Source organism: Zeus faber, assembly GCF_960531495.2.
Source record: "Zeus faber genome assembly, chromosome: 18".
Classification (NCBI taxonomy): Eukaryota; Metazoa; Chordata; class Actinopteri; order Zeiformes; family Zeidae; genus Zeus; species Zeus faber.
This window is the reverse complement of record NC_137210.1, coordinates 7,210,838-7,230,414: the sequence shown is the minus strand read 5'-3', so window position 1 is coordinate 7,230,414 and position 19,577 is coordinate 7,210,838. Positions and strand designations below refer to the sequence as shown.

Genomic DNA, 19,577 nt, shown 5'->3' with positions numbered 1-19,577 from the left:
TTCTACTTTCTCTTTATCTTTCCCACTGTTCCAGTTGCCTCTTTGAAGCCGACATTGAACTTGCTCTCAAAGTGTGCCCAGGAGTCTCTCACTCACTCACTCACTCATGTATATATACATATATACAATGTATAAACTGAAATATATATATATATACAGTATGCACACACACACACACACACACACACACACACACACACACACACACAGACACACACACACACACACACACACACACACACACACACACACACACTCTACTGATAAGGAACGTTACCTTCAACCAAACTCATCTGACCTGACTGACCTGGCAACCCAACAGCAACAGTTGGGTGCCCAGTGGCGGGAGAAACGGCTATGCGTCAAAAATTGTTTCCAAATGTAGCTGCAAACCACCAGATGCAGTTTGTATATATTATACGACAATTATTTATTTTTACTCATCATAAAGATGCAACACGTATCGCTCAAATGACTCAGCTTTTGAGATGCTGGAAGGTGTATTTCCCCTATTTCACTGGGAGCTAGGCTAGTTGATCCCATCCGCTGCCATGCATTGAGTTAACACAGTTAACATGGAGCCTGTTGCTATGGCTGTACTGGACACACAGGGATGAAATTGGTATTGATCTTCGTGTCTGGATCTGGTTAGGACAGTCAAAGTGGAAATTTCCCAAAAATGAGTATCCCTTCAAAATAACATGTATTACAGTATATTATGTCACTTTTGTGAAGCAGACAATATAAAAACACATACAGCATATTGTGCGAGTTGTTTTTTCAACAGTGGTCGGTAGTGAAGACAACTTTGTGCAATCTATGCTTACAAATATTAACATTTTATTTATATGTTTCCACAAATGAATGCAGTCACAAAAAAAAAAGATGCCAAAGATGTTTTTTTTTTACGCACGTTTGGACCTCTAATTACAGTATGCGGTTGGCAGCACTGAATGCAACACAACAGATTGTTTGACAGGTGCTGTGTATTACAGTGGCTTTGACGTTAAACTGGGCCATCTTTCTTTTACAATACAGGCCTATTTAATAAAATGGAGACAATTTGGGATACAAATGTGTCCAAAAAGTAACATACAAATAGAAATAAAATGCATCTAAGGCAGGTGTGTGGCTGTTACGGGGTCGAAGAGCTCGGTTTTAAAAACATACAGTTGTCATGTACGGGTTTCGATGAAAAGTCCTTTGGAAAACGTCTACTGTAATCAGATATCCGACCCCAAAAAAAGAACCAGTGACCAATAAGAGCACGTTTCCGCTCAAATTGACGCATAAATAAATACATAGCGAGCTGGTTTGACACATGTTACAAGGCTACTGTGACGAGGACATTCGCAACGAGGAAGAAGAATGTATTTTCTTTGAAAAAGTGTCTGGGTTTTTAAGCATTGATCCACAGTTCTCAACCAAAAGTGTTCAGAGTGTGTATGTGTGTGTGTGTTTTTGTTTCTTTAAAAAAACAACAAAAAAAAAAAAAAACCCATTGTGTCATAATTAAGAGTACAAAAATACATATAATGAGAGACAAGAACAAAAGTCTTTGTGAATACTGAGCGATAGGTACAGCACTGTGTTATCTGGCTGGGGACAAACACACATGGGCAGTTGGGCAACAGTTCCTCGTGTGTGAGCGGCTGAAGGCAGAGCAAAACGAAAAAGACTCTTCAGCAACAAAAAAAAAAAAAAAATGCAACGGCTGACGGCTTTGAACGAAGCATCCCAACGATAGCACGCACGTAATACCGGCACGGCGGGTAAAATCGCCGAAATCGCAACGAGAGCGGCGTCAGATGGCGTAGTCGTCCTGAGAGGCCGGGCTGAAGGCAGAGCTCCGCAGGGCGTCCAGGCAGTTGACCAGGATGAGTGTGCCGGTCAGGTGCTTCCAGCGCTTGGTGATGGGGTTCTTCATCTTGTCCAGGCCCATGTGCAGCTCCTGGATCACGTCCCGGTAGCTGTCGCCGATCTGAGCCGCCCAGGTCACCAGGAAGTCGTAGGCCGGCTTCCACATGGCCTGCAAAGTGCATTGGGAGACGCCGGTTAAGGATACAGGAGTTTGTGTTTTAAAAGACCCGTATTCCTTTCTTCCCGCTCCAGCAGCATTTGAAAAGGAAGGCCATTTCAGTCAAAACCACAATTTCAACATGCAGGATTTTCATCAATTTCTGTGGTCTTCAATAGTGTTCTTTAAACATTATTGCAACCCTATCAATTTGACTAGCTAAGTTAATACATTTACAGATGTATTACAGACTGAAGAATACTGAAAACTGAAGGCATGGGCTCTAGAAATACATATGAGTAGAAATACAGACATAGAAGAATATTCATAGAAATTCTAAACTTCCACCCTTGCTGCGGTATAGCCCATGAGTTAGGTAGACTATTAAGGAGGGGTCTGGGTTACTGAGAAAAAGGTAGGTATCCTCTAAAATATACTTCAAGAGAATACAGCTTCACCCTTCATGACACAAAGCACTGCATCCAACCGCCTGCCCTACCTCACTGTCCACCACCCCATTCTTATCGCGGTGCGGGGCCTCGTAGGCGTCCATCTGCTGCCTGGACACCTTGGCCAGCCTCTCCGCCAGCTCCCTCCATCGGCAGGCCACCTCCACCGCCGTGGTCAGCAGGACGAAGTCCATGACCAGCCTGGCCACCAGCCCCTGGCAGTCCATCTTAAGCAGAGCCTGGGACGGGAATGGACATGAGATTAAGTGGGGAAAAACAACAAAAAAAGTGTGTTGCGGAGACGCATGTAGTAGCGAAGGCCCCCGGAAAAATGAGATTAACTTTGCACTACTAGGGAACAAGCAGAAATGGGGTCAAAGAGACTGCGGTAGTGAATTGTTAACAAGGGTAAAGTGAGGATAAAATGGGTACGGGGATATCAGTTGTCAGTACACATAATGTTGTACTGTGTATGTACCTTTAGTGCTTTTATCTGCTTTAGTACTTTTATCTGCAGCAACTAACAATGAGCACATCTGTCAGCGATGGAAGACCCCGCTGTACAACACAGTCAGCTCAGCCTTCAGTTGGAACAATTGACAACGCCACAACACCAAGTCGCATCGGACGATAAGGGTTTCAAATTTGACGTCCAGAACACAAATAGACAGCGAGATGAAGTTAAATTATAATATAATAAGTGAGAAGGGCTATGGATCGAAACAGGGAGGGGTTGAAGAGATTAAAGATCCATATCAAGCGGGGTCAAAGACTAGATAGATAACAATTCAGCCTTTCTGACTGTCGCCGCGCACTAGTTCCATTCATTGCGGGGCCGGGGATCAGAGGAGTCTAGACTCTGATAAGCTTGCGATGGTGATGCTAGATGACCTGCAGAAACCAAGCCGGAGTTTGAAACCGGACCTTTAAATGTATTACATATGGAGGTGCAGTCGCATATACCACTCTGCAGGAACATTGTCTTAGCTGGTAAAGGCAGTGAGGAAGTTTTGCGTACCGTGTATCCTCTCCTCAACCTTTCCACAAAATATTGTTTTCGTCCCTCACCGTGAATTCTCAGACAGAATTGCAAATGAGTGGGCGAGGGCCAGCCCAATCGGCCTGGCTCGTGCCACGGTCGGGCCTCTGGACCGCGGTTGGAGCCGAGCGCTCGGCCATTAGCGCTCAGATAGCGCTCAGAAAGCGAGGGCAAGAATCAGCGGAGCTCCAAGCCAAGGCGGAGGATGGCACGGCACGGCACATGGCCAGCGCTGTTTCCCAAAAATGAGAAAAACAAACAAAGGCAAGAGACGAGCGGCGTGCCAAATTAACTGATGTTTGTTTGGGTCCAGCCACTTTGGACCGCCGCCCAGCACCACCAGTAAACCGCCCCCACCACCACTACTCTTTGTCCCTATCAATTCTGGGAAAAAGATGTTGCTTGTAGAAGAAGCAGGCCTGGGGCAAAGACACATTCTCTCTTCTCATGGCAGCTTCCAAGGCGGGACTTTAGCGCAGGTCAAAGCCAATTTGCAAAAACAAATGAGACGCATGCAAAATAGAGGTAGGAACTGGGGCACACGTGCAGCCCTGGCGTCGCACCAATCTCATGCATACCACCCCCACCCACTTTCACCAACACAACACATACACACGCGCGCGCACACACACACACACACACACACAGATAGTGATGCACTCGCGAACACAACTTTCTCTCAAGCACTTCGCAGTCACGACACGCATGGCTGCAAGCTGCCTTTCACTCGCAGACTCAACAGCGGTGAATTTAAAGCCCTGATTTGGGCTTAGCTCCGCTGGCAGGAATGTGTGGAATGGCAGGATATGGGAGCAGGGCGGGAGGCTTTGGGGGGGGGGGGGGGCAAAGGGCTTCCAGCAGGCAAGTCTCTCTCGCTCGGAGACAGGTTAGAGAAAGAGAGAGAGAGAGCGCCAACGGGATGGACGTGGCTGTGGAGAAAATCAGCCCCCCTACCCTGACCCCGACGCCCCCAAACCACGAGGGCTGACCTGCCTCTGCACTCAAAACCTCTAATTGCACTATTTGCAACCTCATCTATATGCAAATGCAAGACTTTTAATACATATTAAAAAAATGAAATAACTGCTGTGAATCAAATGTCTTATTTGACTGGGACAATGTACGGCATGAATTAAAAATTAATTAAAATGGACATGTGCCAGAGTTAGCCAAGGACGGCAAATTTTTATCTTCAGTATCCAGGCCACGATGCTGAATGGCAATACCTGCGAGATTAAAGCACTTAACGCCTACAGAGCATTAAGAGATGAGTGCATAAAACTTAACCTATGTCATTAATCATACATCATGTATCTCATATAAAACAGATCAATACAGAAGAGGTAAGTACATCTAGACAACAGTCCACCACAGGATACTTAGACCCCCAAGTCACTGGACAAACATCATAACACCATCATCCCAATCCAAAGGAACAAGGCAATGTGTATGACCAAAAAAAGCAAAAATACACTCACCCACAAAACAAAACAAAACGCAGTAGATTTTGCAAGACAACACTGTCAGTGCTCCATGTGTACTTGGTGTACTGAACAGGCCCCTCACATCCCTTCTAATGCCAAATAAACACGAATGTGATTGCTGATAAGCCTTATTTTGTTTTCTAGTCCTCCTCACTTTTTTTTTGCAGTGCAATAACACTTTTCTTGTGCAACCACAAGTTGTCGAATTTATACTTCTCAATTCAACGTATTGCTGGAGAGGGCAAAGCCACATACAGTTTGCATATCTGTCACGTTTGCATATCTGGCATGTAACTTGTCCCAACTAAAGCAGGCTTTATAGTTCTGCGTCAAACAGCCGCCATAGATACGTGGGTGGGGCTTTTACCTGTTGCTCGTACAGCCACCCTGATCATGGGCCCAATTACCTAAGCCCAAGACAGGTGTGGCAGCTCAAACCACACCACCCCCACACCACATGACATTACTGTACAATTGAATTATTAAACAACAGACGTCCGTTTAATTGAGGCTGAACTTGTAATGAGAATTTACCATCTTATTTTACTGTAATTTTATTAATTAGATATGCATGTATTTCATATTTTTTTGTTAATTTTTAGGCTTATTCTATATTGCCCATTCATTTTATTGTTATCGTTTATTTAAGGATTATTTTTCTTGTTTATTTTTTTATTTATTTGTATTGCATAATGTTAAATTTTTAGGTATATTGCACATTATTGTTTTTTTTTGCATATTACCAAGTTTTTATTACCTTACTATTATTGCTTATTGTTTTTAACGTGAGCTGCTGTAACACTGCAATTTCCTTCCGGAGACGAATAAATTATCTATCTATCTATATATCTATTATCGTTAATTGCATATATTATGTAAACAGTCATACGGCATAGTCCTACTCTTTAATCCACATTATTATGAGCGATTGTTTTTGGGCCACAGCATTTCTAAGGTTCTGCTTTTCTGATTCCAAGTTTTGTTTGTATGCATGAGGATGTTTGTTTGTTTGGGGGGTCTTTGTGGAGGTCGTGCGCATGTTGTCGAGCGGAAGGGTCCGTCAGAGAGATAAGGTCTCCGACAAGCACCTGTTTCCTCTTCAGATAACAGCGACAGGAAATCCCTGCTGAAATAAAAGGCATCACTTCCCCCCTCACCTCCAGCTTTTTAAATGCAGGCGCCGTGAAAAGTTAACAACAGTGCTCCGCATATAGAACTGATTCAATTCAAATAAAAATATATACAGTAAGTGTGTATATATATATGTATATATTATTTTTTTCTGTATCGACCCTTTAGTTTTAAGGATGTTCAACCAGTGATGACATATCAGGGTTCCCCTAGCTTTTTCCTACCATGGCACTACGTTACCAGTATCAACGTCACAAAACATCACAAATCCACAGAACTGTGCCTAATAATAGTGATGCAAGGTTCACAAACGATTCGTTCGTTGCAAACAAATCTTTTAAATTAGTCGGGAGTCTGGAGTCAGTGGGTGAGCGAGACTTTGACTTAAAAACTGAAAATAATCACTGAGCAGGCGCGTAGCCATGGGTGGGCCATAGTCTTCTGATGAAAACTGAACTGTTGAAACAAGTTGTAGGAATTCTCCGCCTCTCTGGAACCTAACTGGTTGCTCCCCGGTGCCAGTGCTTTCTCGCTTTCATGCGGGTCCGCCCACCGATAAGCACCATCACAGCCTGAGTTTTTTCTAACTTTCTCTTCTTTTTTCTTTCTACTTTTGTTTTGTTGTGTTCCATATGAACGCATAGTTTATTTTGTGTTTTGTTTTGTTCGCGATCGTTGTTCTAGTTTAGTTTGTTTGCTGTGGTCGCTGCAGATGGAGGCAGCTGGTGCAGGGGGGCGGAGCTCCACCTTAAATTGATTTTCATAGGCTGCAAAGCTCCTCAGCTTAAATGTGTATTTGTAAGACAAGTCTCTGTGGTTTAAAAAAAATAATGCAACGAAACTGAAAACAACATTGAAATGTAGAATGGGGGATTACACTGTTTATGCCACATCTGATACGATGAAATGCTTCGGGTGTGGAACAAGAGGGACATTTGATCAGAACCTGCCCAACTGGAGAATGTCAGCGGGACAGACCCCGCTGAACCCCAATTCCCACCCCTAACCACCAGTCCCACTAAACCCCCATACCCCAATTAACCCCCAGTCCCCCCTTAACCCCATTCCCCACTCTATACTGTTACAGCCTTTATAGAGCTCTGTTGGTTGAGCATGTTGTCAGTCGTTTGCCGTTATTGCCTTTGAAATGCATAATGTTGTAAAATGCAGTCAAATTGTCGCAGTTTATTTCAATCTGTCTATGTTTTATCTTGTCACTGTCACTGAGGACTCATCTAAAGTCCAAGGCAAAAATAAGTCACGGCATTTAGCGTAACTCATATCAAATGTGACTCATTTACCACTTTGCATTCCACTAAAATAAATGATTTTGACAGAATAACACAATTCTTGGGAGAATTTCATTCACAACTGAGAGCGCTTCTGACTCTTCTGACTCTCGTTCATCGTTCACAAAGACGAGTCGGATACTTGAACGACCCATTTTACCGAGTGACTTGTAAAAAGAGTTGACCTTTCCATCACTACGTGGAGCTTTCACTTACAGTGTGAAACTTGAGCTCATTCTGATGAACGCAGAGCTGCTATTCTGACTGGAACTGATGAATTAGTGCAGTCTTGCAATTTTGACCTTGCAATGCGAGAGCTAGTTTCCATTATGTGTCTTAAGTGGAATTCGAAACACTTTCACGGCACACCCGGCGAGGTCTCACGGCACACAGGTTTCAAAACGCCGCGTTGGAGGCAGATAAGCATTCAAGCAACGCCGAGTAAAGCGCAACAAATCGCGGAAAACCAAACACGGGGACCCGGAGGGTTAACCGCAACCGCAAATGAACCCCCCCGAAAACACCCCTTTTTCATGAACACACATTTCCCCCCATTTACAGACCCGGAGCTCGCCCGAGCGCTCAAAGGATCGACTTTAATCAATCGCACTCCGCCTACAAACGCTCCCCGGTGCCTATTTTGTTCTTCCTTTGCAGCCGGGTCATTCCACGCTGGCGTTTAATTGCTCGTCTAATCTATACCTGAATCCTCCTCTGAACTAGAAAAAAGTTTCTGCTGGCTTAATGGGGCGAGCGTCTCAGAAAAAGAAAATTGTCCAAACAGAAGAAGTCATCATTAGGGCCTGGGATTTTTAATGACCAAAAAGAACACACTCACAATTAGGTCCTACTGATAACAGGGCAGGGCAGGGCAGGGCAGGGCAGGGCAGGGCAGGTTAATTAAAGTATAGCACAGAAAAGGCTTTTACATTATTAAATATTTCATTAAATATTGCATGAAGACTGAGGTAAAAGTCCACGTCAAAATTTTTGCTGTTTCTCCTCGTAATTCTGGTGTGGTTTTTCGATACACTGTGAATTTTTGTAAAAGTGTTTATCGCGTATCGAATCATGCATCTGCTGATTGGATTTAAAATAATCTTTGAATGGCTCCGGAATCCAGTATGAGCGCAATTGTGGCACTTTACGCAGCTTCAGACTTCGCTCCACGTATAGCCAGACTGCTTGGAAATTATACCGTGGGCTGTTTTCCATCCAACATGTCAGCTGGAGTATTATGGATGGTGGTGATGAGACTGTGTGTGTGTGTGTTTGAATAGTGTGTGTGCATGCATTAGCTCGCTAAATGCCATGGATAGTTTAAGCGGTACAGCAATCAGTGCAATGAGACTGCTGCATAAATCATCTGCCTGATACAATCCCACATACAATTCTACGTCCTACCTTTCTCAATGCCAACATAAAAAAAACCCTCCAAATCGCGGCTAAGGCTGAGATATCGTGTGAAGGAGTTGTATTTTTTCTTTTCCCTCCCTTTGAAAAATACCAAACTCAATCTTTCCTTTCAACCCCCAATCCTTCCTCCACCTCCTCCACCAGCTCTTCGATTTGCTTCTTGCTTTCATTGCCTTGCGCTTTTGCCCCCCCCCCGCACACACACACACACACACTTCAATCTCAATTCCCCTATCTCCGTCGTGTCATTTCTCTTCCCATCTTCATTTCCGCTTGGATTTTCAAACCCACGCTTCCCCCGTTCGCTCCGTCCTCGCATTGCAATTTTCTTTCCCATATTACTGCTTCCAGCCAGACTGCCTCTGCTTCTTCCCACGTCCAACCCATTGGTGGGTTTCCAAAAATCTGCTTAACACCCCATTTCCCCGCCGCCTCCGCTGCGGTGGGCTTGGACAACCACAGCTCGGACCCCCCATAAATAAAACAAATAAACAACAAAAAGCTCCCAGGGATGCAGGAAGGAGACCAGAGAACTGTGGGTAGCGTCGCTGACATTCCAACCTTTGGATGAACCTCTTTCATTTAACATGCGCTGAATGGCAAAAAAAACCGCATTATCGAACAAGACAGGCCTCTCTGGAGAGGGAGCACATGCAATTAAACGATTCCATCTTGCCACACCCCAAAAAACTGAGAAAATACTTTTGTGTGTGTGTGTGTGTGTGTGTGTGTGTGTGTGTGTGTGTGTGTGTGTGTGTGTTTGTGAGCCTAGGAATGTTGGAGAAAAAACACGAAAAGATTTGCACAAAAATGGCAAGGCCCAGAACTAATCGCACATAATAGCCCCGGTGGCCCTGTCCGGTCCTGCTCCAGAAATAGGATGTTATCATTATTTCCCAGGGCCTATCAGCTTTTTTGGGGGGCGGCTAAATCATTCAGAAGGGGGGAAGAATTGGCTCTGAAGCTTTTTGGAGCTCTGAAAACCGCAACCCCCCCCCCCCCCCACCACCCCACCAACCCTTTCGGCCAAAGGCGCGACACAAGTACCCCTGTTATGGCAGGAATCATAAATCCTCGCTCTCAAAGCTACTGCTCCGCTTACGGATGCCTCTCTCTTTGAATGGGAGCCCGGGGGGGATTTTTCCGCCGCTCGAGACGGAAAGTCGAGGGGAATCTGCAATGAACGAGCTGGCGGAAATCAATACGGTGGGACTTAATCTCATGCCGGCTGGGGCATCTGCGGCCGTAGGGAAGACGAGCCTTTGCGACTCTTGTATCCCCAAAACAAGGTGACAAACGGCTGACAAAGCCAAGACCAAGTGCAGTGCAGCTGCTGTTAGCTGCACTATAATTCATATTATGTTCTTAGGTCCAGTGGTTGATTTCCCAGATTATAACATAAGCATGTTTCTGTGCTGTATGTATAAAAAAGAAGCACATACACATTTTGAAGGGTCAGTGCATGGCAGAAGCCACTTAATATCGACAGTTAAATTTGGAACAGGCAGGCAAAATAACCCCCTCTTCTATCACTCTGAATGTCGTTTGCGATAACGACCGGCTGGCCGCACATTATGCTGCTTATTACACGGCTTAATACACGGCTATTCACTAAAACAATACATTGAGACAGAGTACTGATTTGGAATGGTTTTATACGAGAATGCATGGCTTAAGAGCTCCCACTAAGAAATGCAGTCCAACGTAGCAAACGAATCGCCCTACAAAGCAACTTCATGACCCATCTGACCTCTAACCTATTTCTAACCTATTTTCAAACCTTCAAGTCTTCCTTTGTAGTTTCTATGTAACGTAAAAAGAAGTCGACGATAGACAGCGTCAGCCTTAGCATGTAGACAGACTGAAAAGAGGGACGGAAAACCAGGCGGAGAAGTGGTTGTCCGTGACAACGATACGACAGCAGTCCATATTTGGAAAAAACTGACTGCTGATCGCCGCTATTGACCAATCAGAGTATTATACAGAGACAGAGCCACGTCATTCAACTTAATAGACATATTGTGATCCGAAAGTAGGTATCGTTTGGGATTTTGTTATCAGAATATCACAAAATAGTAAAATTGTTTCTCAAATATTTCTGGTGGTTGAATACCTTACAACAGAACAGTCATCCCCACAAGATGGCCAAATGATCAATACCGAGGTGTTTGTCTGGTCTGGTGACATCTCTTGGCCTTGGTTGTCGAGTACAGGGAGGTCGGGTGGACCACAGGCGCCTCCAGGTCCATAACTGGCGCTTCTGTTTAGCTTTTTAACAATGGAGGCAGGAAACATCTGTTTGCCTGTGATCCTCAAAACTGAAAAAAAGAAAAGGGCACCTCGGCCCCCCCATTTGTCATCACCGGCACAGCGCAGGCAGCGACGACCACCTCTACCAACACAGACCTCTATTACTTCCCATATTGGATCATTGTTATGTAAGAAGGAATTCCAGGGGAGCTGAAGGTAATAGCTTGGGTTTAAGGGAGAGGCTTCACGGAGACTATCATTACCAGCACTCACTACTTTGCGATTGTGATTCCACGCAGAACCATTTCTTTACCATCAAGTATTTAATCTGATTAAATGATAAGGTCAATTTGAGGACAGAACACAAAGACCACAAAAAAAGCAAGAACAAACAAAGAACAGATTTTCTAACAGACTAAGGAGGTATACTGGGATAATGGTTTACTTATTTGATAATTAAGCTAAATTCAATCTTCACCCAGTTTCTACAGAACTTCCGACAGAGGTCCCCGCTGATCACAGGACTTAAAATCATATTACTTTGAATTGATGCCAAACTTACGCCCGAGACCATGAGACGTTACCAGATGCAATACTGGTGTTACCAGACCAATGCAAACAGCAGGGAAGTGCAATTACAGTTTTGTTTACAAGCATAATACGTTCAGTATCATATGTAAAGATATAAATATTATAACGTTGAATAGCTTGGTATTTTTCCACCTCTTTAGGACGTGATATTTATGAAGATTATCTGCACATGCACCCGGAGTTGTGTTCAAAGATGGACAGTCCCGGTGTTGCAACATCGATGTACAATTCAGCTTGTTCAGCCTTAACAAGCCAGCACACGCTTATCTTTAAGTCAGAAAGATTCGCCTACTATGGGAACTCGGCACCCTCATCTCTTTCCTTAATTTCCCGACAAGACTACACACCGGGTCTTTGACTGTGAATTCACGAGGACGCATTTGGGGCACATTCTCAAAGTCTCCGTCTTCACTTTTTTTTTTTGCGAGGCCAGAAACTACAGTGCTCTGCGGGGTTAATACTCTGTGTTTAGAAGCTGCCGGCTAGACTGAATCGAAGCAAGTCAATACAACCTCCAACACGGACGCACATCTATGCATGACCACGTTTGTTCACACACACACACGAACACACACACACACACACACACACACACACACACACACACACACACACACACACACACACACACACACACACACACACACACACACACACACACACACACACACACACACACAAGGGCACACAATAGGACAGCTTTCCAGCTCATGGGAACTTCCTTGAGGAACATCCTGTTCAAATATATGTCACCTGCGGGGGCTCCTGAGAGTCGTTGATGTGTGGATAAAAGCAAGGAGCGAGCACACGGTACAGTAATTGTGTTATGCACTAGATACAAAGGTATTTCAGCTTTGAAAAACAGGGATTACTGAATGTTAGGCAACTCCTTAATTAAGTGGGTGCTAGGATTCTTCCCTAAAGACACAAATGGAAGTGGCAGTCATGGTGCTGTCAAGTGGTTTCTGGAAAGGCCTTTTCTGATTGTAGAAATAAAACTACCCTATAGCTACCCTGAGCTTTTTTGCCAAATAATGAAATATGTGGAAGACAGCTGGAGCACATCCCTTGCCCGGCAGCTTTGGTTTAAGTTAAATAATTAATTGTAGAGACATCCACCCACTGGGCATCTGTCGGGATAATGCGGCAACATAAAAGCTGGCTCGGCTCATTGGAGGGAGCCTCATACTGTAACTCCAGCAGAACTCTTTGACGGCTTCAGTACAGTCTGTTCAGTCGTTACTGGAAGCCGCCCAGCGGCCGTGATCCCTCAGACTAAAAGGGACTCCAGGGACAACGGCGGTTATTATTGCTATGGTCTAAGACAAACTAATCAATATCAGTGAAAGAAAATGAACAATGCCCATCACCCCAAACCCCACCAGACTATCCACTATATCCATTGAAGGCCAGATACTGATGTTCCCAAAAATTACATGTGTACATCAATACAGCACTTTACACAATCCTTAATTTAAAGGAAAATTATCTCAGGGCTACACAGTAGAGGGTGGGCAATGGATATAACGCCTAGATATCGCTATCAACGCCTTATTATTATTTTTTTGACTACAAAAAAGTAGTTATGTTATTCAGACCAAACATAAGTTAATTTCTGCCTAAACACCGACCATGTGGGTTTGCAAATGCCAATAGGTAAATCCATCTGGTTTCACTCTCTGGGTTAGAGAAAAAGTTCGATTTGTGGCCATTGTATATGCAAAGGAATTATTCAAATGTTTGTATTGGCAGTGGAAGTGTTTCTAATTAATAACCGTATGTCTGAATGCATAAACAATCCGGCTCCGGTGCCAAGGAAGGCAGTCAAATGCAGAGCCGGTTGGGGAGGAAAAAAATAATGCATAATTGTGAGGGTTTTATATGCATATATTTGCAGATGATGAACCCTTTCTATTCAAACAAAGTAAATGAAAATGTATTCAGACTTTTGAGGACAACGGCAGCTCTTTCAGGAGACAGCAAAAGTTGCTGATTCGATTATATTTCTTCTAAATACACACCGTCAAATGACACAAAGGCAAATATGAAAAGATTGGCTTGTGTGACAAAGAAAACTGTTCATTTGAAAAAGAGGCAGGGGAGGACAATTTCATTTGTCAGCCTATGCCCACTAAGACTAAACACATCTGTCATAGAAAAAAATCCATTTATTCCCCAGATTCCTTTAAGTGGCACATACAAGACTTTAAGGTCCGCCAAAGAAAAAGCCTGAGTGATTCGCCAGCTTGGTGTGCGCGTTGGTTGTGTTCAAACCAAGCACTAGTTGTTCTGTGAACTGAAAACCTGAAGCTGGAGGATCCCGAAGAGCACTAGAAGCAGACAAGACACCTATTTAGACATTTGAATGTTATTCTTCTTCACGCTGAAGTTCCACTGCATCTATAAATGGTTGCGACTACTGTTTACAACCCTGAGTAAATTACAGTGTTCCATCTGACTCCAGCGCCCGCTCTGTTATACTACGCCGTGACCACTGACAGATTTTCAAGGAGGGGCGTAACTGAGAGGAGAGAAGGAAGGATAAAAACATTTCTCAGGCAAGAGGGATTGACACTGCAGGTTAACACAACCCTTTTTAACAACATGACAGCACCGATTCCTCAAAGGAATCCCTGAGCAAAAGCACCAATGTAAATGGGTTCATGAAACCATGGCCATGGCAGCAAGTTGGAGGTGAGCCGAGAGAGTGTTTAGGCCGTAACTGAGCTCCGGGTGATTCGAGTTGATTCGGCTCCAGAGAGCTGGATTCAATTCTGAATTCCAATTCTTCAGCTCCTGTATACGTGGAGCTGTTTGCATGGGTTTCAACAGGTTGGCGTGCGAATGCAGGCGTGTGACCCTCAAAAAGACAGACGTGACTCCCTACACTACGCCCACAGCCAGCTGGGTAGACTCCAGACAAAAAAATCCACAGTCAAGTCGCAAAAGGGGTTGATAAATACAACACCAGTATTCATTTTTTCTGTCACTGAAGACAAAGGCTATGTTCACAATACAAACCTTAGTGCTGAATTTGGATTTATTGCTCGGATCTGTTTTTTGTTTGTTTTGCTATTCACATTATTTTTCGATGCGGCCAATTTCAAATTCAGGTCCTAACTGGTCACGGGTCACACATTAACAAGAACAATAACAAGGACATTACAGGTCTTAGTTATTGAGAGAAGGACCATGGTCACGCCATGGCCATGGTCCCTCTCTTGTTTCTATGAAGCTTTTTTAAACTTGGCTTTAAGGCTCTTAACTTTTCTCTGACACTGCATCCACATTCTTCTGCCCCTCCACTGACCGCTGTTTGTTTTCATCGAGTGACTCCCGCCAGAGAAGAATTGTGACGAATGTTGCCCTAAAGTGACGTAAAAGTCGCATGAATTCCGATATGACTCTTCAGACTGAGGTCACATTGCAAAAAATCTGACCTGTATCTGATTTAGGACCACGTATGAAAGTTGCCCCAATCAGAACAAAACAGATCTGAGTAACATAGAGCAAAAAGAAACTGATTTGGGCCACCTTTGCCTGCAGTGTGAATGCAGTGAAAGACACCTGAATGCACTTGCCAATTCACAAGGAAATGGCATGAGTCAGGTGTGAGCAATCCTATATCACGGAAAATGTACAAGATCGGTGAAGAGGGAATTAATCAGATGTTAACAGAGGTCACTTTTGATGTCAGTTATAGAGTTGAGATGATCTTAGAACAGGCTGATATGCTAATGTGAAGTGTCGAGGGCGGACACCTTGAGAGAAAAAAAATAAAAATGTATTACTGCCACTGCAGAAACTGCCATAATGGGATGCCTGCCATATTAATTGTTAGTCCATAATTTACAAGCATCTGTGGTCCTGATAGTGTGGGTTCCTTTTCTAAGGATGGTGTCTGACAGCCTAGTTGATTCATATGTGCAGAGGGACTAAAATGAAGACAACACATAATCAAGGCTGCCAGAGATATTGAAACAATTTATAGACGCAGTATTTATACGCCATGTTGCGCTATTACTCAATTTCAGAGATGGGTTGGGCAAAATATTCTGCTGCTCTCCACAACTCCCTCTCAGACCTTGATGCATGCACAGCACTTATTACGCGTACTGGGAAACAGCCTTGATCCCGTGAAGGCAGAAAGGAGGAGAGTCACAACTGTGCTATGAAAGGGATAAATCCCCTAGTTGAAGCACAACAAAATGCTGGACAGTTTAAATGAACACACTAAGGAAAAAAATAAATAAATAAAAGTCAGAACAGGACTGTTTATATCTTCACAAATCAATAATATCTTTGGGATATTACTACTGCATTGCAACATCAGATAGGAAGACAATTGTAACGGCCAAGACTGTAACTTACAGCCAGTAACTCTTTCTGGAAGGACTTCCTCTCCTTGCCCTCTGCATTGTTGCAGTCTTCCTTCAGCTTCTCAAGCACAGATGCAACCCTCTCGGGTTCACTGTCTAGCTCTGCCCGGCAGAAGTGAGTCAAAGGAAGGTCAGTGTAGCCGAGGGCATCTGCAAAAGCTCTCCAGTTGCCTATATTCTCCATCAGAATAGTTCTTACAGAGGCGTAGATGTACGTAAGGAACTTACAAGGCTTCAGTATCTGCTCCAGCAAGAGTGCAGTGGTAAGATCAGGCCCACTGAAGTAAATTGGCTTGACTTTGCCAACAACTAGAACATTCTTTGCATGAACAAGCCCTGTCCTGCCCTGATAATATCCAATGTACCATTCCTTTGTCCACAACTGTCCCTTCAGCTTGATCTTCTCCTCACTCAGGAGAGCTACAAAGTCTCCTTTTTTGTATTCCAACAGGTATTGATTTTTTGTCTGGCGGATGACTGTTTTGATTAATTTTCCAAATTTTAGGTTGTTGATTCTCCTGTCGTTGAAAACTGGGTACTTAGTGGCGATGGCAAGCGGTGATAAGACTATTTTACCAACTTCCTTCTTCTTCAGGAAGCGCCTTTGCACGGATGTCTTTGGACCTTGGTTCTTGGGGGGTGGTGTTGGTGTCTGAACGCAGAATTGGGCTAGTATACAGTCTTGGTCGTCTTTGACCTGGATCCTCAAGGTGAAATCTGAAACGTCTTCAGTGGTGCGCGAGGCAATGACATAAACAAGTCTGCTTACTTTGCCCAGTTTGACCTGGAAACCCCTGACTACTCTGGCCTCACTGGCTTTCACCTCATAGTTGGCCATGTTGGAATATACCCCGACTCGGAGATCCTGGGGCTTGGACAGGACGAACTGGTGTTTACCCCAAAGCTGCAGTGCTACTGGGGGAGATGACTGTGCCTGCTTTCCGACCTCACTGACCAATAAAGTTTTAGGAGCACAGTCATGGCCAAAGATTGCCACAACAGTTTTGAAGGAGGGGTGAATATGCTTCGGACCATACACCCCTAGGGTAATCTTTTTCACAACTTGCTCCCAAACTGACGAGTCTGAAATCGCTGACTCGGACTGAGCGACAACACACACATACATGCACGGTTCAAGGTTATCCAGGCACACCTGGACTGTGTCCCCATACATGTATGCCTGTGGAACAGGTGTATAAGGACCCTCTTTACAGTCGCTCCTGACACATATGACCTCTGTTGTCTGCCTGCTTTCCATTTTCACCACTACAGACACTTTCATCTCCAAGGTAATGGTGGTTTTGGTCTCCATGTTGCTGAGTTTTATCTCCACCACAGGGCTGACTGTGGTGCAGCGGTCATTATTGAGCTCCAGCGGTGGATCTAGCAGGGCTTTCATGGAGATTTGCTGACTGTCTCCGGGAGCCACGTGGCCTTCAGGTATATGGATACTAATGCTGGTTTCAGGAAGTTGAACTGCACCACCCGAGCTGTCCAGCCGACAGACTATGTTGGTCTCCACCGGCTGTGTTTGGCCCCATCCTGGGCTCTGGCCCAATGAGTCTAAGTCATGGCAGGACCTAGCCAGCTTGCGGTGATTGAGCCACGCTGCCCTGAAATCCTCCCGGCTTTGGAACTGTTCCGGTGCAGGGGCTTTCAGGCCTCCAAAGAAACCTGTGGAGCCCTGTGGGGCATCAGACTGAGCCTGAAGGATTGAAAGCTCAGAAAGACTGTATGATCGTTTACTCCGAAAAAACGGGTTGTCCCTGCGTAACGTCTGGCCTGTTCCAGAGATGGGGATGATTGGGTTCAAATCATGAATTCCATTGCCAAAGCCATTGATATTGACAGTACTGCTGGTGGAGTTTGGTGCAGAGGGGGCCAGGCTATCAAACAGAAGAAGGTCCACAGATTTCTCATTACAGTTTTGATCCAGTGAGCTCTGAACACCCACTTTAAAGAAAGGGTTGGTAGAGGTTGTGAAAGGATTTCCATTTTGAAAGGTGGTTGGTTTCAGAATTACTCCTGTCCACTCCCCTAGGAGGTCCATTTCTTTGGCTGCCTCCTCATGGCAGTCTCCTATGGTGTCAATCATCCCGCTGTCGCTGAATGAGGAGTCTCTGTAGTTGATGGGCTGTACGTAAGCGGCAGGGATGTAACCCATCTCTGTGTTGTTGTGGGCATACCACCACTCTCCACCGGAGGTATCCAGAACAAAAAGGCGGTCCCCTTTGGAAAATTTGAGGGTGGTAAAGCTGGACGGGCAGTAATCCTTAATGGCAACAACTTCCCTGGCAGTGCCGAAGGAGGCTGTAGCATCCAGTCGTAAGGCACTGGGAGAAGGCACTAAGAAAGATGGTGAAAAAAAATGTATCAATACATTTTCTCATAGATTATTTTCACTAAAAGGAAATATTCTCTAGAGTTTGAGTAGCTGACCTTTGACATCGGTAAGGCTGGCTTCAGACACTCCTTCGCTGAGATCTATGAGCGTCCCCTCCGACTTGCAGCGAGGGAGGGAAATATTGTTATTGGTAGAGGCTTTGATTCGATGGGCTGCCATTGTTGGTATTTTTCCCATGCGCTGTCCTCCCGCTCCGGCTCAGGCTGTTCTCCTTTGGTTCCCTTTGGCGTCAACAGCTCCACCAGCTCCAACAGCTGTCAACAGCCTCCCATGGTATCTGAAAGAAATGCGACATATTGGATCAACAAAGGGAGTGCTTGTTATAATGAACCTTTAATTGCTGTGGAATCCAATTAAGCAAGGCCCTGGTTCTTTTTGAAGATAAAAAGATAGAACCTGATCCAAGGCCAACTGTGAATGTCAGTTTATGTCAATTATATTCAAGGTGTGTTTCTTAATGTGCACTGTCCAAGAAACAAATCAAATAAATCTAACAAAAGTAACGGTGTAAACAGAAAAAATGGGAATCATGCCAAGGAATAGAAATGGCACTTGACAGGGTGGTGGGATGATGTTTTTGCTTTGTTGTCCTCGTACAAACATGCTGTACCTCTTCAGTCGTAATCATGGTGACAATAGCAGAGCAAGAGCAAGGATGTTGTTTAATCCATTTTTATGCAACCCATTAAATATTATATAAGGAAGATCAATGAAACATCGTTTTTGTTGGAAACTTGGAAAATAAAAACAGAGCTAAATATTGCAACTTCCCCATTTTTTTAAAATTCTTCATGCTGTTGAAGCTGATTATGGTTCTCATTCGTCATACTTTCGCTGAAGTATTTGAAGACTCATTTCCGGAATGTTCTCATTTAGGAGGGCGCATGTTGTGCATGTCTTGCGAGCCGGTTTTTTAAACAACGTCATGAATCAACAAAATCGGGCAGCATAGGAAACTGTGAAAGTGGGGTGTGACTGCATTGTGCGCAAAAAGTTGCGTGTGTGTGTGTGTGTGTGTGTGTGTGCGCGCGTGTGTGTGTGTGCTATAGAGAGGGAACTCATCTACGTAACTTTGATCCCAAAGCTCCCTCTAAGGACTACAGATCTGATCTGCGGAACCCTCAAAAT

The 19,577-nt window shown here is 44.4% G+C and overlaps 1 protein-coding gene across 1 annotated transcript; it reads right to left on the bottom strand.

Annotated features, from left to right (window-relative positions):
* Positions 1-818: 818 nt before the first annotated feature.
* On the bottom strand, positions 819-18,677 carry sh3bp4 (SH3-domain binding protein 4). The gene is made up of 4 exons (XM_080018545.1): positions 18,485-18,677; positions 16,038-18,391; positions 2,517-2,705; positions 819-2,029 (listed from the first exon to the last, which is right to left on the bottom strand). The coding sequence occupies exons 1-4, from the start codon at positions 18,624-18,626 to the stop codon at positions 1,805-1,807; spliced, it is 2,910 nt and encodes a 969-aa protein (XP_079874671.1). The 5' UTR covers positions 18,627-18,677; the 3' UTR covers positions 819-1,804.
* Between the last annotated feature and the right edge of the window lie 900 nt (positions 18,678-19,577).